The sequence below is a fragment of the Ricinus communis genome, chromosome 7 (assembly GCF_019578655.1).
Source record: "Ricinus communis isolate WT05 ecotype wild-type chromosome 7, ASM1957865v1, whole genome shotgun sequence".
Taxonomy (NCBI): Eukaryota; Viridiplantae; Streptophyta; class Magnoliopsida; order Malpighiales; family Euphorbiaceae; genus Ricinus; species Ricinus communis.
In genome coordinates this window covers 27,599,663-27,625,297 of record NC_063262.1, presented here as the reverse complement: position 1 = coordinate 27,625,297, position 25,635 = coordinate 27,599,663, and the positions used below count along the sequence as shown (strand labels likewise).

The window sequence follows — 25,635 nt, the reverse complement described above, 5'->3', positions numbered from 1 at the left end:
TGAAAATACCTATAGAGATGTTTCTTCAAAAAAATTAATTTTGTTCTGCTTTTAAGTTAAAAAAGAATTCAGTTTGATCGAATTAAACAATATTAAATATTTTATTATTTTAAAATAAATTATATATAGATTTTGATTCGCTTTGATTAATAAAAATAAAAGAAACTCAGCTTATTTAGTTGAGTTTATATTTTTAAAAAAGTCTTTTTAAACGGAAGTATTTATTGATACTTAATTATTTCTAATACAATATTATGATATTAAGAAAATAAACTTACCCCTTACCATTGACCCGCGGACCAGTTTGGGCATAAAAATAAATCAAACCGGATCGGTAAGTAATTGAAATCAAAACTCGGTTCTGATTCTGGTTCGAAGCCGTAGAAAAAGTGGCTGGTTCGGTTCTAACTTCGGTCTGATAATGAACCAAAAAAGAAAAAAACAAATAATGCAAAATTGACTGGTTAATATAATTTAAATTATTTAATAAAAAAACTAATAGTGAATAGTGATTCCAGACTTTCTCATCCTTGGAAGATTGTACGTACCATCCCATATACCTTCTCCTTCTAATCAAGTAGGACCTTTTTTCTTTTCTTTTTTTAATTTTTGCTTTGAACTTCTTTTCCTTTTTCAAATCTCTATTTAACTCCCTCACAAGTCTTCGTATCTTTCAAAGCCAAGCTCCTAAGCTTTGAAAAATAAGAACACAAAATGAAAGTCCGTTCATGGCTAGCCACCACCTGCTCCTCCACCACCACCACCACCACCACGGCCACCGCCACTCAAAACACCACCTTTTCATCCGCTAAACACCTTTATTCCGACACCAGTAGCGCCTCCGATTCAAGTCCTGCCACCTCCTCCATGAGCAGCCTCCAAAGCAACCTCTCTCTCCAAACTCTCCCTTCAGTCCCTTCCCTCCAAAAACTCACACCAGAAACCCTCAATGTTTCAATCTCTTATCATTCCACAACCTCTCTTAAGCTTATTCCAAATCTCCAAATCACCTGCCTCGCTCTCCACGACAACCTCCTCTATGCCGCCTCTACTCACATCGTCAACGTCTACGATCGCACCACATGTCATCATCTTCACTCTTTCAGCGCTAACAATTCATCCTCAGGCTCCATTAAGTCTATCACCTTCTGTAACGGCAAAATATTCACAGCTCATCAAGACTGTAAAATCCGCGTTTGGAAACTCATACAAAATTATCAACATAAACTGTTAACGGTTCTTCCTACCGTTAAGGACCGCTTATCCAAGTCTATGCTGCCGAAGAACTACGTTAATGTAAGGCGACACAAGAAGATGTTGTGGATTCAGCATGCTGACGCTGTTACTAGTCTTGCCGTTAACAATGGCTTCATTTATTCAGTTTCTTGGGATAAATGTTTAAAGATATGGAGGGCTTCTGATTTACGGTGCTTAGAGAGTGTTAAAGCACATGAGGATGCTATTAACGCCGTTGTTGTTTCCGTTAACGGAACTGTTTACACTGGCTCCGCGGATTGCAAGATTCGGGTTTGGGCTAAGCCGCTTGATGGAAAGAAGCATACATTGGTAGCTACCCTAGAGAAGCATAAATCTGCTGTTAATGCTTTGGCTTTAAACGACGACGGATCGGTGTTGTTTTCAGGTGCATGCGATCGTTCTATTTTGGTTTGGGAGAGAGAAGACAGTGCTAATCATATGGTTGTGAGTGGCGCGTTGAGAGGTCATGGGAAGGCCATTTTGAGTTTGATTAACGTCTCTGATTTGTTGTTGAGTGGGTCAGCTGATCGGACGGTGAGGATTTGGCAAAGAGGACATGATGGGAAATATTGTTGTTTGGCTGTTCTGGAAGGGCATAATAAACCAGTTAAGTCTTTAGCGGCGGTTTGGGAAGAGAACGATGGAAATGGCAATAATCATGATAACAGAAACAGTGTAGTTTCAGTGTTCAGTGGAAGTTTAGATGGAGAAATTAAGGCCTGGCAAGTGTCCGTTTTTAGACCTAGTAGCCTTGTTTCTCCATATCAAATATTAAAGATTTAATTTCTTTTTGACAGAAGAAGAATTTCATTTCTTAGTTCTTGAGGGTTTCATTGGATTTTTGTATATAATACAATGAATGTTTTGTTTGTTCTTTTAGGTTATTAATGGAACTTAGAAGTTTGATTATGATGAATGAGTATAGTTTTTAGTTCTACTTGTATTTAAATCTACTTACAAGAACTTGTCATCAAACTACAGTGACAAAATAATTCCCAGAAGAGATTATATCCTTGTTTGGTATTATTGAAGAAGGGCCAAACAAGAATCAACATATGGAATTACTAAACGATTTTTCTTGTATTATGCTTAATAATTATATTAAGTAATATATATATATATATATATATATATATATATATATATATATATATTATAAATACTTTATAATATTATTTTAAATTTTATTATTATTTTCTATGCTTTATTCATACAAATACAAACACCCAAGTGTAACACATTAACAGGAGACAATAAAAATCCATTATCATGAAGGTGCGAACATCTTGATTTTTGACTTTGAACATATAATCTGGTTGGCAAGGACTCAAGACTAGACCCTTGGGCACATACAATAATAGCAATCTTCACTATTTTTATTCCTTTCATATTCTTACAATAAAATTCATATTACATAGTGGGTTTTGCATAAGTTTTTACATCTCTCAAGGTAAAATAATCTCATTTGAAATATGCATAATTTAAGATGGATAAGAGAAATCGAAATTTCTTTTAATTTTTCTTTTTAAATATTTTAATCCATTTACTGCATGTCCGGAGTTATTATTTGCAAATATATAAAATTTAATAATATAATTGCCTTGCAAAATAATTCAGTGATTCAAATAACTATACTATATAATTTATATATGTTGAAAAATGATACATCAATTAAAAAAAAGGAATCTCACACTTCGGAATTGGAACTTCAATTTGAAGAATAATCTTTTTTTCCTCATCAGATTTGAATGGAATGCCAAAACCAGGGACCTTAAAGTAAAAAGTCTAGACGCTGAATCTTCTGCTTTCAGAAACGAGAAACAGTATCAGCTAATAAATTAATAGTATACAAAATAATAAATAGTTCTTCGAAAATAAAAGAAAAGGGAGGGAGAGAGTATAGAAGCGACAAAACAATAGTTCCAATAACCCATAAAAAAAAAAGATTGTCAAATTAATTAGATTATTAAGGACTAATCAAGGTCAAAATCTACAGTAATAATGAGAAAACGTTGATTAGAAGAATGAATAATTGACTAATCTCAGAGATAACCAGAAACAAATAAAGTTAATCGTGAAATGATGACAAGTGATTACTTTTGCTATAAACTAAACATCTTTTTGTTTTTTTGGCTGATTAATCAATTAACCTCCCTTTTTGGTTCTTAATCAACTATTTTAACTACCATTTTAATAACTTGTTCAACTCTAATCTCCAACAGTGTTCCTGCCTTATTCCTTACCCACCAAGAAAATTTCATTTCTCTTCTTAAGAGCACAAAGGTTTCTTAAAAACCTGTGTGAATTCAACCCTATCCCACAGTTGAAAATCATGATGGTCCAAATTTCTTTTGAATGCAGTCATTATCATATTGTGACTTATAAAATGGTGGAAGTATACCTAATCAAAGAAAAAGAAAATACCCTTTAGCTAATTCTTCATTAATTAGTTTGTAATTTCTTTTGTTATGATACAAATAAATAATACTAACTTAAAATATTTTAGCGTATATGTGTGTGTGTCGCACGTGCTGCTCATAGGGATAGTGGATGAATATCTACATATATCTCAAATGAAAAGAAAAACCAAGTGGGAGAAAATAACAATAGGGGACCCTTTGGATTATAGAACAAGATCCAAGAAGCTTCTCTCCTCCACTATTTTTCTCCTTTTAAAACAAATGAAAGCAGTTTGTCCGAAGACAGCACAAAAGTGTTTGCCGAAATGCATGAATGACAAGCCAATCAATGATTCCTTGGTTTGTTTAGAAATATCGAAAACAAGAAGGAATAAACAGAAATAAATAATTGTGCAAGGGAGGACAAAACGAGGTGCATTTCGTAGAGGCAGAGAATACAGAAATGGATTATTAATTTTAGCAGTTTCTTCAACAAAATCAAGTCCACCACCCTAGATTTGTTGGTATTATTTTAAGACCCTTCTCACCAATTTCAACCCTTCTCTTTTATTGTGAAGGAGGGCAAGTTGGGCAAGTTGAGCAGGAGGATATGAGGGTAAGAGAGACGCAGCATAGCTTTGCCAAATGGGTAAGCATGCACACAGATATCAATGTGTCCCCTCCCCCCAATTTGGATATATCTTCAACTAAATAATTATATTGGTTGTTTTGTTTAAAAAAATTATATTATAACATTGGATTTTTAATATCAGTTTAATAAAAAATAAAAAGAAAAAAAGTACCACCTACCAATTATTCACCAACAATTAAAAAAAATTAATTACTCACTATTTATTTACATTTATTTATTGATTTATTATTTCATATCAAATACTACCAATATAAAAAGATACAATTCCAGGTCGTTATGACTTCCTTGTAAATGTCATGCATCAGCTCATTCATCCCAATGCTAAGGAGGACTGTGTGGTCCAAGTTGGCACAAATCATTTGGGAGTCTTGGAGATTTTATATAAGTTGCTTGGACTAAATTGATCATTTTTAAAGAACGACATAGAATTTAAAATTTGACCAAAATTGATGATGCTTTAGACCAATTGTCCAATTATATAAAAAATGGGAATTATCATTAATTGTTTCTTCAGAAATGTTGCTATCTTACACCTGCACATGAGTAATCTTATTCAAAATTATGTGACCTCACATGCAGAATTGGAAAACGATATTTAAAAAATTATCATAATCATATAATAGAACCAAGTGCTTATATATTAATGACATTAATCAGTAAAATTACAAATATATAATTAAACATGGATATCTCACTGTTTTCTTATAAGCAAGTCATTAGTCATTCTCTTTTACATTAATCAATAATTTTCTATCGTTAGATTCTGCAGATCTAAGATTTCGTTGTTAATTTCTGGTCAAACTCTATTTTCCGGCAGTCTTTTCCGAAGCCACTGCTGTGTGTATGACTGTCTTGCTGGTGATATTATACATACTTTTTGAAAAATTATTTATATTATATTTGATTAAAATGAATTCTTAACATATTTTAATAGAATTTATTTTAAAATCTAAATTTTATTTATTTAGTTAAAATAAATGTTGATTTAACTTATATCTATAATATTTATGATTGAAATAGATTTTGTAAAATCTTATAGACTTTATTCAGAAATCTAAAATCTATTTATTTGATGGAGATAAAGATATATTTAAAATTTTATGTTATTAAAATTATAAAATTTATTATTAATAAACTTAATTTTATTATAAAATTGAAATTTTTGTTTTTTTTTTTTTTTTTTTTTCTCTTCACGAATTTTCTCTCTTTTTTTCTTTCTTTCTTTTTTTTCTATTGACTCTCTCTCTCTCTCTCTCTCTTCATTGTACTGATCATGGCGGTAACAGACCTGCTGAAACCCGGATTGCAAAACTGCGATGTCCAAGAAAACAGCGGAAAACCATCAGAGGAACGGAGGCCACAGAGACTGAATTAGATTAAGAGCATCATCTCATTCTCCTTGGAAAATAATCTTTATCTCAATACCTTCAGAAGAGGCCAACTTTTAAAGCTTTTTCCAGCATGAAAAAGGGAGATTCACTTACCTCTCCGAATATGCTAAAACAAGAGTATCTAGAAAGAAAGCCCCACCCCCTCCACAATCCTTGACCGCTGTATCCACAATTCATCTTAATTCAATCGCATGATCATCGGCTCTTCTTGAATCGGATCAGGATGAGAATTAGAAGGCATAGATCAGAAAGTACAATGCCTAATTAACTATATTAATTTACAATAAAAAGAAGAAGGTTAATTATCCTCGTTTTAGTAAATCAGTGGGCTGTTAATTCTACCAAAAGTAAATAATCTCATGTAAGTTTTGAAAGCAACAACCTTAAAGAAAATGTTCATATCAAGAAGAAGAATTAATGCAAGTGGAAGTGGCTTTCCCAATGATGCCATTACTTTGGCGATGGCGGCAATATAGTTTTAACATCTTTTTCATAATGAAATGCTGTGAATGAAACATGTAATGACTTCACTGCTTACGTACCTTCTTCACTAATCATTTTCAGTAATATCGGTTAATTATTTTAATTACTTCCATATATATAACTCTTTCATTATCAAGAGTTCTTTGAAATACTAAGGATGATGGTGATCAGACAACTTTAGAGTCCAATTAAATCGTATTCTGTTGAGAAAGTTTAATAAAATCTATATTAACATTTAAAGATTTTTGACACGTGTATTTATTTTTTTATTATATAAATTTTTTATTTTGATATGTGTATTTATTTTGATATAAAAAATTTAAATTTGAATATAATTTTATAATTTATTTATTAATTAATAAATTATATTTCTAATTAAATACTTTTGTAATTATAAAGATAATATATTAATAATTATTTTAAAAAATAGATATTGATTATATTAATTTATAAATTAGTTTTCTAATTAAATAATAATTTTAATTAAAAAAAATAATATTTTAAAATATTATATTTACTAATAAACTAATTTTTTACATATTAAATTAAAATGACTGGTCAATCATATCATGAAAGTGTTATGTACTAATTTCTATATTTTTCTGCATAGATTAAGGGAGAATTGTAGTTTGTTTGAAGAAGAAAACAAAGAATTCTTTTAACTTAACAAAAAAAAAAAAAAAAGAATTAACTATCTAAATTCTTTAACTTATCATATTTTACCTCTTGTTTTTGGTAAACTAAGCAACCACCGTTGAGAAAAAGAGCAGCGCTACACTTCTTAGTCATCAAATGTGACATCTAATAGAAACAGTTCCATAAAAATATTAAATCCCATATTGTATAAGCAATAGATGTGAAAATATACTAAGATATTTAGCATTTTTCTTAAAAGAAGAAGAAGAAGAAGAAGAAGAAGAAGAAGAAGAAGACGGGATGTATAGCAGTACTTCTTGTCCCATCCAACCGGTAAACACGGTATTAATTAGCGTAAACACATGAAGCTGTCTGCTTATTTCTTATTCGTGTATTATGAAAAGAATCAAGCTACTTAATCACCAATTACTATATTTATATTTATATAATTAATTAGGATACATAAGGAAGAGGACAACCCACAAAATGACCATACTAATATGCGTAAAACATGAAACAGACTCGGACTTAATTCTATTTAAAAATTAATGATTCTGACATCTCAGATAATTAAATTAATGATAAGTTTTCAAAGCTCATTAGCTTGCACGGAAATGGAAACTCATAAGCTCATATGATATTTATATATTCACTATGTAATAAGAATACCAATCCTTCATTAATCCATAGAAAAGCAGTGGTATTAATTGATTTAAAATCATGAGAAAGATAGATTAATTGTTAATGCATATATAAGAATGCAAGGGTTACATCTGCATGGAAATTGATTGATTATTTCACACTTTTTACTTTTAGGACCACTTATAACAATAATTATAGCATTCTTTAAGCAATATTATCATCATATTCATTAAAAATTAAGGGTATTGCTATCATATTATTTGTTTTTAGTATCTTTTTATTGCTATCATATTATATGAAGTAGCCACCACTATAGTTTTTATAATCTCAACTTTTCTTGAAGTCTCTTATGTTCCTATAGGCTCTAGACACACTCTTCGAGAAAGGAAAAATAAAAAAACAACTTGACAAGTGGTCTATATATCCTCTAAATATATTTATTAAAAAGTGCAGGCAACAACAATTCTTAAATGGTTGTATTTATTAGAAGATGTTTACATATTATTTTTGATCTTGATGGGTACAAGTATGAAACAACAAAAGCTGCCAAAACATTTCTCTCTAATTAATATAGTGCGAGTGCTCTCATGTTACAAATGTGAATAGGTGCATTCAAGCTTATTTTTTCATAAACCCTTTTGAAAAACACATCTAAATATTTATTTTTTTAGCTCATCAAATTATAGTGTCAAGAAAGGAACAAAAGAATCAAGAATTCTTCATTAATTTAGCTGGAAAATTGACATATATTTATTAATTTAAAATAATTAATTATATATTTAATATAAAAATATAAAATATTTATATATATATATATATATATATATATATGTATATTACTCTTTTATTCGTTAATATATATATATATATATATATATATATATATATATATATATATAATCTTGAGCTGTCTTCAACAATTGCAGTGAAAGGGATGGATACATAACCTGAGTGTGTTTTTTATTTATCTTTTTTCTAGGGTTGGTGCTGTGGGGCCAACTTATCTTTTTTAGTTTTCTGATCGGAAAACTTATCCTTTTGGGTGGCATAATGGGTTGAATGAACGTACGAAGGTGCAAAATGGGAATCTGAGGCAATTCAAGAAAGTACTGTAGACCATAAGAGATATACGGCTTGAATAACCAAGATTTGGGACATGTTATTCATATTTACAAACATAAAACGACACCAACTAGGCAATCATACTCACATTTTTCTTTTTCAAAAGAAAGATGCAATATTTTAACACTAGTGAATGTTTAAGTATTGGCATATGTTCATAAAATGGTTTTTTAACATAATTATATTTATAAAACATGAATCTTTTTAACTTTTATATTATGCTAATAGCCGTTTTCAGTTATTATTCCCCTTCTAAATACTAGTCTTTTTTACCAGTTTTCATTAGGACACTACATTCCGTCTGAGTTGTATGTGCTAAGCAAATGCTGCTAGCGTTCATCCTGAATTGTGCACGAGATACTTAGTTGCATTACTTCATTAATGGGGATAATATGCAGACAGACAGTCAGGCATCATGTCATAAACCATTTTTTTCCATGCTATTTATGTATCATGGTTGTGTTAGTTTCAACTCAATTTCTGTTTCATTGTTCTATCCACAACTGTCTAGAATTATGGTCCCACAATGTTTTAATTCACTTGCACACCACCATTGTTTAATTGTTTATATCAATGGTGGATATTTTATTTAATGGTTTTTCTCGTTAGAAATATAGAAAGAAAAAAAAAAAAAAGAGTTATAGCTACTATCACTGAATATGATTATATTATAGAAGTATATTTGATAGTAACACTAATTTTAAAAATTAAATTTAAGAAATTAAATCAAAATATAACTTAAATTGTCTTATAGAAATAAATATTTCGACAACCTTACCTTCTAAAAATCAAATTCATACATTTTAGATTACTAATCTAAATTGTAATCAAATCCTATTCTCTATTTGGAATTTGAGTTTAGCCTTTTCTTTTTCTTCCGTTTTCTAGATGGATTTTTGTTTAGATCTGGAAAAAAAAGAAAAACAATTATGGAGATTTTCTTGAGGTCGGATTAAATCTTAGACAGATGTTCCTCATTCTTGAAACTGTCTTGATCTCATCGGATGAAACTCCTTATCCAAATGGTCTTAAAGCCATTACATAATTCCTTATGGCTCTCGATCGGACGGCTCACTTCAAAACAGGCCTAGTATGAAAAGCAGACTCCAGTGAAAACCCAAAATAAAAAGGCGGTCGCTCACACTATGTATAAAAAGAAAAAGAAAATTATTAGTGGCAAATTGCGGGCTGAATTAAGAGACAGGATAAACATTCGTCCATTGCATCTAAGGCTTCAATTTATGCATTGGGCTTAATTTACTTAAGTTGAGTCCATAAATCAAGCCCAATATTATTCATGGGTTTATTTACAGCAACAATTTATGAAAATGGCATTTCGGTCATTTTCCTCAACCTTCGTTTCTCTATAAATAACCCCCCCCCCATCTACTGCAGCATAAACCCTAATCGCCGTCATATTTGTCATCAATTTATTTCAATTTCAGAGTCTTTCTGAGGTTTCTTTTGTGTTTCCATTTATTTTATTTTTACAGTTTAGAAAGTCGCTTTCGATAGGCGTTACGTTCTTCAATGGCATTACAAGATCCATAAGGACGTGTCAACGGAAGCGTAAATTAAAAAGTTCTCAATCCCAGAAATGCTTTTTTGCATCGATACGCATTGTTCAATGAAACGGCGTATCTAAGGTTGGGATTGTGGCCAGTTTATTCTAAAAGAAAAAATTAAATCGCAATCGATTAAGTAGCTAGGGTTTCTTTTGGTTGCTTCTTCTGGTGACTCTTCCTAATCAATGGAAGAAATTCATGTTTCCGAAGCATAAATTTAAATTTTTATTGCCAGTATTAAACAGCACAGTGAATTCTCTTTCTTCTCTGTGTTACCTGTCTCCTGGTACACCTCCTTAATTTTTATAGAATTTTCTATTTAATAATAATTGAACAAAATTATTATGTTCTGATTTTTCCTATTCGAAATAATCCGAGTAAGATCACCAAATCGAAAACAGAATAATTTCAAATTGAAGAGCGAAATTCGGACGGCGGTGTGAAGGAACGATTAGCCCTTTGTACATATCTGTAAAAGATGGAAGCTTGTAGGATGGGACATGGTATCTTTCATTAAAGAGGAAATGAAAAAAGTAATAAAAGTAAGAGAAATAATAAAAATTTAGATTAATTGAATTACAAATACCTGACCGGGAAATTACAGAAAGTAGTCGGAAGGAAAAAGCAGGAGGAAGATGCCTAGTTCTTACCATGCACATTCAAATCCGCACTACCCGTGCATATTCAAATTAAACATCAAAATACGACAGTACAAACACTGACTGCAGGATACAGCAGTTAGTTATTGAACTCCATTCACGATATCAGGCCACACCATAGACTAGTAACGGTGATTTGAGCCTTAATCAGTACAGCAGCGATACATGATGAACTTCTCCATTGGACGGCTGCATTCGGCACAAACAACCTTTTCAGGGATGCTCCCAGTGGTTCCTGGCAGGATCAACCTGTTGCAGTGAAGTGGGTTATGGTGTCCATGGAGATAGTCAAGTATTGCAGGCACAAATCCTTCCTCTTCAGCAATTTCTCTCCATGACTGATAGTCATCAAAGCAGTTCAATATATCTGATCCTTTCGCCTTTGCGAGTTGTCTGTTTTCAGCTCCTGACCCTTTACTGATCACAGCCCATCCTTGATCGCTCCCATCGAAGCTTAGCATCGTTACGATTTCTTGCATTATTATGTCATTCTCCACCGTCCTGTTGTGTTGCACCTTGGAATGCCACATGCTTTCAAGCCTTACCCAGAAGAACCAGATTAGTGTAAGGTCTTGAAGTACATGACTAAGCTTCTCATTTTGAATTATGATATTATTTTTCCTGACTTTCTCTCTTGGGTTGCTCTTCCCCACATAGAGCATCTCTAAATCAATGCCAGCAGCTTGTGCAAGTGCATTTGCTGTCATTGTGAATTTGCGGATCCACTCGATATCCTCTCCGCCATACAAGCATATGTACTTCCCTTGTTGTATCTGAAATTCCAAAACAAGTCATGTTTTAGTACCAAGAGTTTAAACTGCAACCCGCTGCATTATTAGACGGATGCAGGATCAAGAGAATATATTAATTACCCAGGAGTGAATGATTGGATCGATCGTATCTGCTAATAAATCAATCTTCCAGTTTTCTGCTCTCCAGAGTGCTTCTTCCCTGACGCTAGTGAAAGGGAAAGCTGCGCTACCCCAAATCCACATCATATGGATAGCATTAGGATTCACTACTTTGCCTTGAGGATCCAAGACCACCAGCAATGGCTTCTTGTTGAATTTCCAAAACTCCTTGATGTACCTAATGACTGCCGGGTCGAGCAGTGAAGGGTGATAGACTGTGTACCATGGCATCACTGATTGAAGATTCTCAAATTGTTTTTGTTTTGCATCATTCCATGCTGTTGATCGTTCCACAACTGGCAGCCATACTACCTCATAATGACTCTCTGTCCTTGCTGGATTTTGCCTTGCCTCACTATACATTTGTTCAAGCATTGAAAGCTCTTCATGCGGGAGATCAAGGTCTGAAATGTAGAGCAGAACATTCTTCCTCCTCAGCACATCAAGGCTAGCCTGTAACGTGAAAAACAGTTGGAGAACTTCAGTCCTCGTATAGTAATTATATCAGAAAAGCACAGAGGAAAGCGTAATCAACCCTTTTTTTGTTGTGGCCATCATAAAGTGGTAGCTGATCATCCTTAGCATAAATCAGAGCCCTGAGAATCTTTATGTTATCAATGTGAATAGTATCGAAAAGGCGTATGAGTGTCTGATATGCTTCTACGTGTCTTTTCTCATCTGCATAATACAAATTATTACTTGTCATCTTACAGTAACACACAAATTCTTCCAAATTGAAATTGGACATCGGGCAGGACTTACCTATGTGATGATAACATAGAGTGAGCTGCCTCATAAGATGTTCATGAATACTTCTGACCTTATGTGCCAAGCTTGATAGTTCCCAAGCTTCTGTGGTTGATGCCATGTACCTGTTTTCAGGGAATAGGATGCAGAAGGAATGTTTTAGCATGCACTTTCTGGCATGTAATGAAAATAAAGGGGTCATTACTTAGTAACTTTCAAAATTATAGCACTAAAACATACTCATGACCCATGCCAATGAGGCCAATAATTTGTGTTGCACAAGCCACAATACTCCTGATAGTCCAGTAAACAGCTGTTGGAATATGAGCAGTAGCAATTAACATTTCTGGTGCATCAGGAGTGATGTACTGAGGTGGTAGCTCCTTGAATTCAACAATGCATTTGGCCACATCTAAAGCAGCCCTGATAAGGCTGCTCACCGCCTCAAACTTTGGTTTCAATGCGTCAGCACGTTCAAGTATGTCGGGCAATTGCTTCAGAAGAGCCACGGCTTTTGCCAATGGGTTTGTAAGGTAAAGATGGGCTACGAGCCAGAATTCGCCATAGTTTACTGCAAATGCTGCTAAGGCTAGAACAAGCTTTGCGTCCCATGAGTAACTTGATACCAAGTTAAATATTGCCAATGTTGTAGCGTGTGCATCTCCACCGCCAGAACATTTGCAAGCTATCTGCAAGAAAAGCATACAATTATCAGATTATCAGCCGTCATGAGAAAATAACGCTTCGAAACATTAGAATCCTGTAAGAAGGGCACATAACCTCGCAGGAAATTTTGTTGATTGTGTACGACAACAGGTCCAGCATTTCATAGAAGCCATTCTGGAGAGTTTTCTCCTCTAATGCGTCGAGTTGTGCTTGATGAACAACTCCCTACAATGAATTCACAAATGGTTATTAGCATAAACTTATAGTTAAGCAAAATAAAATAATTGCCAGTATACACTGGCTAGAGAAGAATGAATTGTGCACTGATCATCGCACCTGAGGCTGAACAATGGTAGCAAGTCCCGAGGGCGGCACAGCACGTTGGAAGACATCCTCAACAACATTAAGAAGAGGCCTGACATCAAATTCGCGACCATCAGGAGCATGAGTAGCTTGAATTTGTTTCATCATTGCATTATCATCTGAGGTTGAAAACATGTGGCGTTCGCCTCTAGGATTTGACCTGTGAGGTACAACTGCCATTGTGTGAAGTTGGCAAAGATAGAAACTTGTGAAGTAGTAAAATGAACAAGTGAGAAGAGAAGAGAAGAGAAGAGAAGAGATTGTGTGTATTGAACCGGTTACCTCTGACCCTTATATAGTTGATGAATATGAAGATCTGGAAAGTGACAACGGAAAGTGCTACCTTGCTTCTGATGGGGTTTAAGAATTTTGGATAACGGGATTGTCTGTGCAGTCTGTATTATGAATCATCTTTTTAGCTTTATAGATTATACTGCTATAAAAAGGTTAGTCCGAGATTGGTACAATCAGAATGCTGGTTAAGGTTTACTTCTGTGGAACACGTTGATGCAGTGACTGCATGTGTTTTCCAATTAATTGGGAATTCTAATTATTGTACAGGGTGCCTTTTTTTTTTCCTGCAGAAGCAGAACTGTCCTATATTGCTGTAATGGTATGCTCAACTGCCCATCTGCTTTGTAAACATTTGCAAGTCACAGAGGGAAAAAAGAAAATTTTATTATCCTGTAATTTGTATTATAATTACAATTCATCTTTTTAGTGGCTGCCTGAGTCCAAAACCTATTAAATATAGTAAAAGAAAAAAGAAAAAGTAAAAAACAGTTCATTTGAGGAACTCTGAAACTTTATGACATAAGCAACCTGCATCATTAAAGTGAAAGATAGGGAGATCACAATGGATTAGATGCTAAGTGTTTCCTCAAATTCATCTTTAATAAATCTAGCTTGCTTCCTTACTTTGTAGGATGGAATGTATCAGTTACGATTAGTAATTATGACTAAATTAAAGGAAAAATAATAAAAATATAAGAATTTTTAAATTTTCTTTTTATTTTTACTATGTTAAAATATCAAAAATATAATTTTTAAAATTTTTTAAAGTTACAATTTTGGTTATTTTTGGGTAAAACAACTAAAAGACAATTACAAGACTATCGAAAAACAATTAAAAAACAATCACTCCATAATTTAAAATAAAATTAAAAGAATATTTTAAAAAAAAAAAATTATATAGTAAAAACGATATTTTCATTGATTTTAAAATATTTCTTAAAAATTTTCTAAATTAAAAGTATGAGGAGAATTTCTCGTTTTTTTTTTTTTAATAAGTAGAACAGTTTAACTTATTGGTCGAGTATGACTAAGTTTGGTTAGATTTAAATTTGAGTCCAATTTAATTTTTAATTAAAATTATATAAAATTTTATATATAATCTCTCGGAACGGATTAAATTTATCGGATAAATCTCAGAAAAAACAATATTTTTTTAAAAAAATATGCATATATTCAAATCTAAAATCCTTTTGAGGGGGCTGGGCGGGTATTGAACCCGTAAACAGGTCTAGTAACAAGATAACAAATCATCCCCACAACTAAAGCAAACAAACAAAGAACAAAAGATTCAATCCTGCTGCTCACCAGATTTTAGCATATGACACAACCATAAATAATTCCTATACCCCTCCTATATTTTTTTATATGACACTTTTATTAAGAAATTATACTTTTTACTATTTATTTTATAATTTTATAATAAAATAGTTATTTTTATTAAAGAATTGTTAAATAAGCTAGTTTAAATATTATTTAGCTCTGCTTTTTAGTGCCATATACAAGTTGCTCCTACATTTGATTTATTACAATTAAATTCTTTTGTATTTTGATAAAATCAACCGTTGTTTCTAGAACGGTAAAGAACCGAGCATGGCCGAAATTTAATAAGTTTGAATTTGGTTTGTTACTATATTGTATGAACTCGAATCGAACTTATTTCGAACTTGACTCGTTAAAATTTATTTAAAATTTAACTTAATTTTTTTTAACTTTATTAATTTATTTAATAATATAATTTATTTCATCACGTTGAATCGATCGATTTTAAATATTAAATTTTTAATAGAAATTAATTATACTATATAATAAAAATAAAAATATTTTTATACATTAGTTTATAGAAATTAATAAATATTTATATATATGTAAAATAAGATATTAAAATAAAAAATATTATACATATTTTATGAGCTTAAACACAAATACATTAATGAGTTAACTCACAAATAGGCACATAAGTCTATAAACGAGCTAGTTCGTGAGTTAACGAGCCGAGTATTGACAAATTTGAGCTTGGTTTATTAATACAAATCTCTATTAACGAGTTCGGATGAATTTTTACTAAGTCAAGCTCCGAATAGCTCACGAGAGGTTTGGTTCATCTACGGCCTTATTTGTTTCTTCCACTCAAAGTCAATATAAAAAGACTAAATTGATAAAAAAAAATATAATTATCATTTTTTTAGTATAGTTGAATTATAGTGTGTAATAAAAATAATATATTTTTAACTAAAAACATATATTTTATTCTAACATCTAAAATTAAATTACATAAGACTTCAAAATGTGGTTTTAAATATAAGTAAATTTTAAAATATTTAAATTTTGTTTGAATTAAATTGTGTTAAAAGTCAAAGTAAGTAAAATAATTAATTCGTGATAAAAATAAATTTTTTTTCCTAATTTTATGAATAATCTTAGTCAAATTTGATACTTGAAAATAAATAGTATTTAATCCAACTTAATTAATAAAAATTCTATGTTGTAGTATCAAGATTAAAAAATAGAAAAGTCTGTAATCTGAAAAGCAAAAGCATAATGATGTATAAGAATTTCTACGGCCAAGTGGGACTAAAAAAACAAATAAATTAAACAATGTCATATGCTTGCTTGGTGTTCCTTATTGCAATGCGATGATTCAAATACATCCGACCGACACAAGAATTAAATCCTTCTCAGAATCAAGAGATTAAGGAAGCAAGAACTACCAAATTTCATGGGTCCATTTGTATGCGCAATCATATCTGTTTGAGGTATTTCAATGACAGATGCAATCCATCCTGCAATTGCCGTACGATAGATTATCTAGTATGCAAGGATATTGTTCTGTTATGCTTGTTTTTTGTGCAGTCATCTCGGGCTAATAAAAAGAAAAGTCTACTCTGTTCTTTAGCTTTTGTTCTCTGTTGATCTGTAATGAATTCCTGAAAGCTTGATTGCTTAAAATTTTCCAGGAGTTTATCAGAATTCAAGAGAAGCTATGAATTTCTTGCTCTGTTCTCCCCCAAGGTTTTTTACCCTTTATTTCTCTTTCTCATGACTGTATGGATAATATTAAATTTGACAATTTCGGCTTGCTTTTAAACATTCGCAAGGTGTCTAACAGTGATAAAGAAATTTAAAACAGTTAAAAAATGACAGCCACAGAACACAACAATCACTAGCTAGCCTGTTTTATGATTGTTCAGCAGTCAGTAAATTATCTTAAAATGACATCCAAATTAGAAGGCAACTGGTTGAAGTTGCTCACAACACATGATCAAATTTCATTCGTAGAGAATGTACTTCTTCACTGGACGCTTACACTTGTCACATGCTACAATTTTTTCCACCAATCCTTCTGCATAAGGTAAAATTTTAATGTGATTGCAAGGTTCCAGTGTGGAAGGTGGTTCAAGGGCAGTTCTGAGTGCGCCCAAGAATCCTAACTTTGCCACATTGTCTCCCCACTCCGAAAACTTATTCAAGCATTCTATCATTTCTCGTCCTTCAACCTTTACTATGTCTGTTGTATTCCCTCTCCCTATTACTGCCCATCCCTCGTCTGTACTATCTAGCAGTGCTGCAACTCCTTTCTGAATATGTTCAGAGCTGATAGATTCTCCCATTCGGAGTTTTGATCTTCTCATACTCTCCAACCGAAGCCAAAAGAATTGTAGTTTTGTGAAAGAAAGTGAACTGCTATGCGTTTCTTTTTCTATGATAGCTAAAGTATGCCTCACGAGTTCTGTCAGGTTCTTATTGCCAACATATACCATCTCAAGCTGAACGTCAGAACTTCTAATTGTTTCAAATTTAGCATTGAATTCTCTGATCCAGTCTAGGTTGTCACTTCCATAAATGCAAATGTTTCTGTCTTCTTCTACCTGATGCCAATGAATATACATTTGAGTACAAGACCGGTGATTATGTAATTTAAAGCAAGGATTCAAATTTATCCCTTAACTATGTAGTGCAAATAAAGATGTCTAATTAGTATCATACCCATCTAGTTAGTAGCGGATCAATATCGTCGACCAAAAACTGTAGACTCCAACTTTCCTCTTCCCAGAGCTGCTCTTCTCTTGAAGATGAGAAGGGAAATGCTTTGGCACCCCAAATCGATACCATATCAATTGCATTTGAATTTGTAACCATCCCTCGCGGATCCAACACCACCATTAGTGGGTCATCTTTAAAGTTCCATTCTTGTTTGATATAGTTCACAACAGCAGAGTGAAGTAGCCAAGGTCGCCAAATTGAATACCATGGCAAAGAATTACATAGAATGTTGAATCTTTCTGCTTCTGCATCAGTCCACGTACCAGAAATTGAAATCGGAACCCATACAATTTCATAACTATCCTCTAACTTCTTGTGTTGAGGCTGATCATATGTTTGGTGAATCAACAGGAATACTTCCTCTAGTGGAAGGAGCTCTGGACTTGAGACCAAAAGTATAACTACCTTGTCTTTCAGTTCAGACATACCTATCTGTCACCGATGCAAATGAAATAGTAAGCAGCGGATACATAGTTTTGTTGGGTAGAAGGAAAAGCAGAACTTAGAATATTAAATTTAAGAAAACTTTCTTCCATTTGCTTAACTATTGGTTCGAAGATACTAATCTTGTTGTATTTAGATCAAAATGCACCCTAATCAAGCAGAAGCATAGTTTTTACCCCAGTGGCATTGTAAAAACACGCCATCCCGTAGCAGAAGCTTAGATTTTACCCCTGTGACATTATAACATCGCATCCCGTATGGGATAATAATTGTAGATTTGATGTGTATATAAGAGCTTAAATGAGTTACTACTAATTCTTTCTGGGCAACGTGAACAGGCTTTGATGTGTATCTAAGAGCCTAAGTGAGTTACCACCAGTACTTTTGGGCCAAGTACAGTAATTCATACAGGCTCATACTTCACAATTTGGTATCAAAGCCACCCTGGATCAGGATTGTACATAGCTGGTAGATCCGAGAGGAAGAACTACCTGTGGGCTGAAGTGGAGCTGCTCTAGGCACCAGAAAACTTCAAGACCTGGGGTGCGATCTTGGCCAGAGTTAAGAGAAATTGATAGTAATATCCCAAATTGGGATGAAAAGAAAAAGAAACAGGTTTATTATAATCCAACTGCTAGTTAGGTTGGGTTAACCATTTTTGGCGATTGGAATTAGTATGTTAGACCTATAGTTGTGGGATTGCTACATCAGGATACTATAAATAAGAAGTAATTACCTTTTCTTGCATAGTGGATTTCGTAAGTGAAAAATCATCTTTTAAAGCCAATAACAGGCCAAGGACCTCTTGATTGTCAGAATGTGCCTCCTGGAAAAGGTTTAACAGCTTCTGATACAACTTCGTCTCTGCAAGTTATGCAGAAGATGGATGTTAAGATATTGCAGTCTATATCACATTTAGGCAGAGAACAGCTTCTGAACCATTCTGATAAATCAGAACAGTGACCTATTTTTCGATGACACAAATCCACTTGTCGACTGAGGCGACTGCAAATGCTGCTCAACCTATATACTAGAGTTGAGAGCTGCCATGCTGCAATTGTTGTTGAACTTGAGTTCCTGAAGAGAATATCTACCAATTGTTAATATTTATAATAAGAAATGTAAAACTATCCATGATGTGTATCTAGTACTTAGTATCTTGACAGAAATAATGAAAAATTAAGGTACATATTTATATTTTTATTGAAGGAAGGTACATGCACTTGCTCAGGCTTCATGTCCAAGTCTGTGATTTGGAATGAGCATGCCAGGGTGCTTCTTTTTACCCAGTAAGAGGATATATATATATAAGACTTTGTAATAGCCATTGCTTCATCATCCAGCTTTACATGTCTAAATGGCAGGCCTTCAAACTTGATAATGCACTTTGTCACATCCACCATTGTCTTAACCAACAAACTTAAGGCCTTAAACCTAGGCTTGAACATGCTCAAGTCATTAGGTAACTGTTTAAGCATTGCAACTGATACTGCCAGAGGATTATGAGGGTACAGTTGCATAATCAACCACAATCTACCATAGCTCGTTGCAAATGCTGCAAGTACTAATACCACTTTTGCATCCCATCTATAATTTCCAAGCAAATCGAACAAGATCATAGTCCTGGCATGCATATCCACCTCTCTGGAGCTTTTGCAAAGCATCTGCAGTCACAGAAAAATAAAAGAAAAAGGTGTAGTGATCGTGCCTCTTACATTTTTGCAGGAAAGGGAAGTTGAATAAAGAATTACCTCACAGGAAAGTTTACTGATGATCTGACTCAGTGATTCTTGTGCTCCAACTACTTCAATGTTGCTTACATCATTATCTGCAATCCCGTCGATTTGGAAGCTGCTAACCTGAAAGTTGAACCTCATTTCATTCATATTCAAGTATAAATTCAAATGAAGCTACTACAAGTTTATCGAAGAATCAGAATTGCCAGTTATGATAAGTGTCCCATTGAAAATATATTCTCACAACTAGTCTTCTACTGCCACACAGAAGCTTCAATAAAAAATAATGCGGTTTGCATCAAACATTCAAACCATCTTTCGAAGAAAATAAACAATTTGCACGCAGGTATATCTAACTTCAGCATAAAGATACAGGGAAGCATGAAAGCTACTAGTACTTCTGAAGCAGCAGTGTAACACATAACATTCTGCATTGCACGCAGTAGCTGCTCAGAATCTAGGTGACGGCCATCAGGATCATGCGTCAGTGTGATCTTCTTTATGAGAATATCTTCTTCTGAAGGCGATGATGAGGAGTGCAAAGAAAAAGGGTCATTCCTAAAGAAGTTCATGGCCTGATTACTGATCTGTAAATCCAAGGCATGGGATGACAGAGTACAATGACCTTAAGCTTGCTGGCATATTGATGCTAGCTATTTATGCATAGCATTGAGGAAAGGTAACAGTGTCTTTTCAATTTACACTAGTCAAAAAGAAGGATGAGATTAGGGGGCCTTTTTTCTTTAATTCATTTTTATTTTGCTTGGAGTTCACTAAAAGAAGTGGTTCTTGATTAAAGATATTTGTACTGGGTTCCAGAATCAAATTCATTTCCTTCCTTTTTAGCAGTTCTTCCACAGTGTAACTTGGAAGGGGCTAGAACTGCACCAATTATTGAGAACATACAGAAACTAAAGTGCTCAAAGAATCTCACAGTGATTATAAGTTCATTGGCACTGAAGACATTTTGGAACTTATGCAATATAGATCATTAACAAAAAAAAGCTTTCAGACATAAATTTGGCAATAGAACTTTCACTTTTATCAAATAGATGTTCAACAGTTTATATGTATCAGTATTACTCAGCATGTATTTCATCATAAATTCAATTGAAACTGAGGAATTAAATAATGTCTTTGTTTTGCAAGACAAAAGCAGACAAACAATTTTAAAAGAAAAAGATAAAAGAGGTTGTTCTTCAATTTTCTTTGCATCTTATTCTGTGGGAGCCTATGAGAAGGGCAAAAAAACAAAAAAAAAACAAAAAAGACAAGAAAAGAAGAGAAGTAACCTACAAGACAATATTGGCAATCTTATATTTCAAGGATGGAATAAGAATTACAATGAAAGAATCCTTAATTATTTTATGACATTTGCTTATAAAATTAATTGTATGAAAAAATATGAATCAATTTTTATTAAGTGGCATAATCATATTGATTAACATATAACTATCATTAACTTATCTATTTCTCTTTTAGCAAATTAACTATATATTATTAAAGACTAAGGAATGTGATACATATTAGGCTTGTGCTATTTATTGAATGCAGTCATACTTGTTTACTAAATTTTAATTCTTTGTATTTGGATGTGCTAATATAATATATTATCCTCAGAAATGAATTTTATATTAGTACCATGTCTTTTTCTTTTTTCTTTTTGGTCCCTAAAGTTTGCATCCACAAATGATGAAGTAAGCTCCCAAAAAGAGGTGCTTAATTAATTAGAGGTAGGACTTCTAATTGTAGTAAACGCACTATTTTACTTTAGTTCTTAAGGCCATAATTATTAATTATTGTTAGAGGTAAGTATATAAATGTGCATTGTAGTTTTATCATTTGAGAATTTTAAGTATATAATTTTTTTAAATAAAAAGAGACATGTGATTATATAAATTGTAATAAGAAAATGTATCTCACAGTTAAAAATCTCAATTGACAAGCATTTAGCCATCTCTACTCTGATCACCTATCGTTATTATATTTTTTGTGTTTGATAATATGGGTTTAAAGCTTTCAAATTGCAAATTTAACTATCAAATATTAAAATTATGAGTTTTTAAGCTTAAAACTTATATAATCACAGATAACATGATAATGATGGCCAATCGATGTAAATGTGTGGTTGGATTCTTGTAAATTGAAATTTTTTAATGATGAAATATATTTTTTTTTGTTTCGATTTATAACTATATGTATTTTTTGTTTGTGAAAAGAATTATATATCAAAAATTGTCAAAGGATAAAATCAGAAAGTAATTTTATATATGTTAGATTATCAGCTTAAAGATCAAAAGAAACCTGCAAACTTGTGGTTTATACTAATTTCAAAATCTTAGAGGCATCTTAATCCCCACGAACAATAATGCTGCTTAAAGAAAGATTTTGTCAGATTGAGATTGAACCTTTTGTCAAATGCTTTTTCTTTTACATGTTTTAAGAATCTATACAATACAAATTAGCTATCTTTTCTCTTTTCTCTTTTCTCTTTTCCCCCTGTTGCAATAGAATTGTTTTATTCAACTTTTCGTAAATAACTAATATTTTTTATGCACGAACTGTGATTTATATTCTTAAATATTCAATGAAATGATAGTAAAATAATAATTTATTCCATATTTTATTTATTGTTACTATTATATATTTTTTCAATCTAAAATATTAATATTATATTTCTTTATTAAAAAGATTCTTCCTATGTTTGAAGATTCATGCCAATTTAAAATAAATTATCCATACATTGTGTTAGTTGTTACTATTACTTCGATAATAAATATTTCATAGTATCCCATGATAATGATATTTAGATTCTTTTGCCAACTGCTAATTTAAAAAATAACTATACTTGTATTACGTTCTAAATATTTAAAATATATTAATTTTTTTTAAACTTAATATTTAATATTGTAAATAAAATGATAAAAATTAAAAATTTGATATGTTAATCTCTTATCATATCATTTAAACAAAATTGATAAAAAATAAAATAATACTATAATAAAATAAAATAAAACATAATATATCTTTTAAATTATATATATATAAATAGAGGAATATTTTATTAAAATAAGAAATTTAATTTAATTTATAATTGGTCTAAATTAGAAATATAATTTTTATATTATTATATAAAAATTATTCTTAAATCGAATATCACTGTCGATATGTTATTGTAGATGGTTGAACCCTCTGGAAAGCCATGGGATTTGCAAAGTATTCTTTGAATCGTGAATTCCAAGAGGAGAAGAGAGACTCTTGCAACTTACAGAAAGGACAGATAATTAAGTGCTGCCTTTTGCCGGCGCCGGCGCCAGGATTGTTTTATCAGAGGACAAAGACAAAACACCGGATTATTCAAGGCGGCTCTCTTATATATACATTATGTATTATGTGTTTGAAGATTTATATATGCTAATTAATCCCATTAATTCAATTCCACTTGCACCAGTATAGTGTTACATTTAACCTTAACAATAATATGTCCTCTCCAAAAAAGAAAAAATATTGTAACTTTGAAACGTTAAGTATTTAATCTTTTTACTTAACCATTCAATAATTAACAAACTGATCACTTTATTTTCGATATATGTTTTTTAGCAATATGTAATCAATATATAATTTAATAATTAATAAATTATATTTCTAATTAAATACTAATTTTAATTTTAAAAATAATATATTAATAATAAATTAATTTTATAATTAGATAATAATTAGTTTTTAATTAAATAATAATTCTAATTATAAAAAATAATAATTTTTAAATATTATATTCATTAATAAATTAATTTTTAATTGTATAATAATTTCTAATTTTAAAAAATAGTAATATAATTATATTGATAGTATTAATTTATATAATTTTATAATTAATTAATATATATTTTAAAATAACTTTATATTATTACATTATAAAATTTGAAAAAATTAAAAATATTTTAAAATAGTGAATTTGTTATTATTTTTAAAATATTATATATTAATATTAAATATAAAATATTTATTAAATTATATCTATAAATTTCAGTTTTGCAACACACAATAAATGACTAATTAAAAATAAATTCTTATAGATATGTTAAGATTTTTTTTTTCAATTTATTTTCTTGTAAGATTCTTCTCGCACTCATCTACAAGAAGACATAGATAGCCATTCTTTGTAATCTCAGTATGACATAAGAAATTATAGAATAAATATGGAGGACTTAATTGCATACAAAAACTTCTTTTATATTAAACAGAATTTAAAAATAAATAATTTATACTACACATTTACATACTAATTTTCGGGCCGCTCTTCACTTGCTCGCATACACAAAGACACGGTACTTAATTTATCTCTTTTGTGGCACACACTCATATTTAATTTTCACGTACTATGAACATATTTAAGGAGCGAACCTCTTATAATATTGCATTTTCAATATCTTAGAATTTTTTGAATTATGGTCATATTTTTTATGATATTTGTTGCACTCTCATAGAGAATTAGCCTTCATAGGTGACTTGGGTTTTGTTGGTGATTTATTATTGACTATTTATGTGTCTAGTTCATAAATTCCTAATCACTTGCTCTTAAAATACTTGGTACCCAGTTCCTGGTACAACTTGTAGAATAAATATGTTGGACTTGATTGCACAAAAAAACTTATTTAGTATCAAATAAAACTTTAGTACAATTGATATGTACCTATCAATTTTCGAGCCACTCTTTATTTGCTCACATGCACACACCCAGTATATTTAATTTATTTCTTTTATGGGACACACTCACATTTGATTTTCATGCACTATCAAAACATGTTTAAGGAACTAAGCTCCTTTTATAATTGTGTAATGTCGGTGAACATACCAAATTTACTATGTTGGTTTTTTTTTTTTTAATTATTGAATAAATGTTGATAAAATCTGAAGATAACTCTCGAAATAATTAGAGAAAGATTAAGAGAGAGTGGTGAAATTAAATGCATATTTATATTTTTGAATTTTTGATTATTTAGTCAGTTTAATATTTTAATTTTTAATATAATTTAATAGACACATGAACTTTTTTTTTATAATATTTTAACACTTTTTAAAATGTGTCTTCATTCAATACATCCAAATGTATTGTACAAAAGCACTTAAATATTATTAATGCTATGTTTGGTTGAAAACCATTAAAAAATTTATTTCATTTAGTAGAAATAGATGAGAGGGAAAATAAAATAAAAATGATAAAGTTAAAAGAAAATATTTTAGTGTTGTAGAATTCAGTGACAAACTAATATAGAGTTCATTTGCAAATTCAACATATTTTGATAGAATTAATTTAATTATAACAAATTTTATTCAAATTTAAATATGTACAATTCTAAATTAACTTTCACTTCATTCAAAGCATATAAATTTTAGATTTACAAATAAATTCTATAAATTTTATAGATTTCAACCAAACAGAATGTAAAATTTTCTTGAAGTGTATATTAGATTAAATTGAAAGTTAAAAATATTTAAATATTAAAAGAAATAAAATTCAGATATATGTTAAATTAAATAAAAAATTAAAGCATGTTAAACTAACTATACATATAAGTTCGGGGCATAAATATGTATTTGGCATAAAAGAATTGATAGAGATCTCT

At 31.1% G+C, this 25,635-nt stretch overlaps 3 protein-coding genes and 1 non-coding gene across 4 annotated transcripts; 2 read left to right on the top strand and 2 right to left on the bottom strand.

Annotated features, from left to right (window-relative positions):
- The first annotated feature begins 640 nt into the window (after positions 1 to 640).
- On the top strand, positions 641 to 2,166 carry LOC8285464 (protein JINGUBANG). The gene has a single exon (XM_002515004.4). It carries the CDS (start codon positions 715 to 717, stop codon positions 2,038 to 2,040), a length of 1,326 nt encoding a protein of 441 aa, XP_002515050.2. The 5' UTR covers positions 641 to 714; the 3' UTR covers positions 2,041 to 2,166.
- Positions 2,167 to 10,302: 8,136 nt separating this feature from the next.
- LOC112534100 lies at positions 10,303 to 10,441 on the top strand. Its single transcript, XR_003078407.1, has one exon. It is a non-coding gene; the product is annotated as a small nucleolar RNA snoR137 (small nucleolar RNA).
- Positions 10,442 to 10,690: 249 nt separating this feature from the next.
- On the bottom strand, positions 10,691 to 13,758 carry LOC8285465 (protein SIEVE ELEMENT OCCLUSION B). The gene is made up of 7 exons (XM_015716632.3): positions 13,467 to 13,758; positions 13,245 to 13,355; positions 12,705 to 13,153; positions 12,480 to 12,589; positions 12,253 to 12,395; positions 11,679 to 12,170; positions 10,691 to 11,579 (listed from the first exon to the last, which is right to left on the bottom strand). The coding sequence occupies exons 1-7, from the start codon at positions 13,671 to 13,673 to the stop codon at positions 10,950 to 10,952; spliced, it is 2,142 nt and encodes a 713-aa protein (XP_015572118.1). The 5' UTR covers positions 13,674 to 13,758; the 3' UTR covers positions 10,691 to 10,949.
- Positions 13,759 to 16,933: 3,175 nt separating this feature from the next.
- Positions 16,934 to 21,271, bottom strand: LOC8285466 (protein SIEVE ELEMENT OCCLUSION C). Its single transcript, XM_025156606.2, has 7 exons — positions 20,407 to 21,271; positions 20,024 to 20,131; positions 19,494 to 19,936; positions 19,237 to 19,349; positions 19,009 to 19,136; positions 17,772 to 18,260; positions 16,934 to 17,653 (listed from the first exon to the last, which is right to left on the bottom strand). Exons 1-7 carry the CDS (start codon positions 20,578 to 20,580, stop codon positions 17,054 to 17,056), a joined length of 2,055 nt encoding a protein of 684 aa, XP_025012374.1. The 5' UTR covers positions 20,581 to 21,271; the 3' UTR covers positions 16,934 to 17,053.
- Positions 21,272 to 25,635: the final 4,364 nt, after the last annotated feature.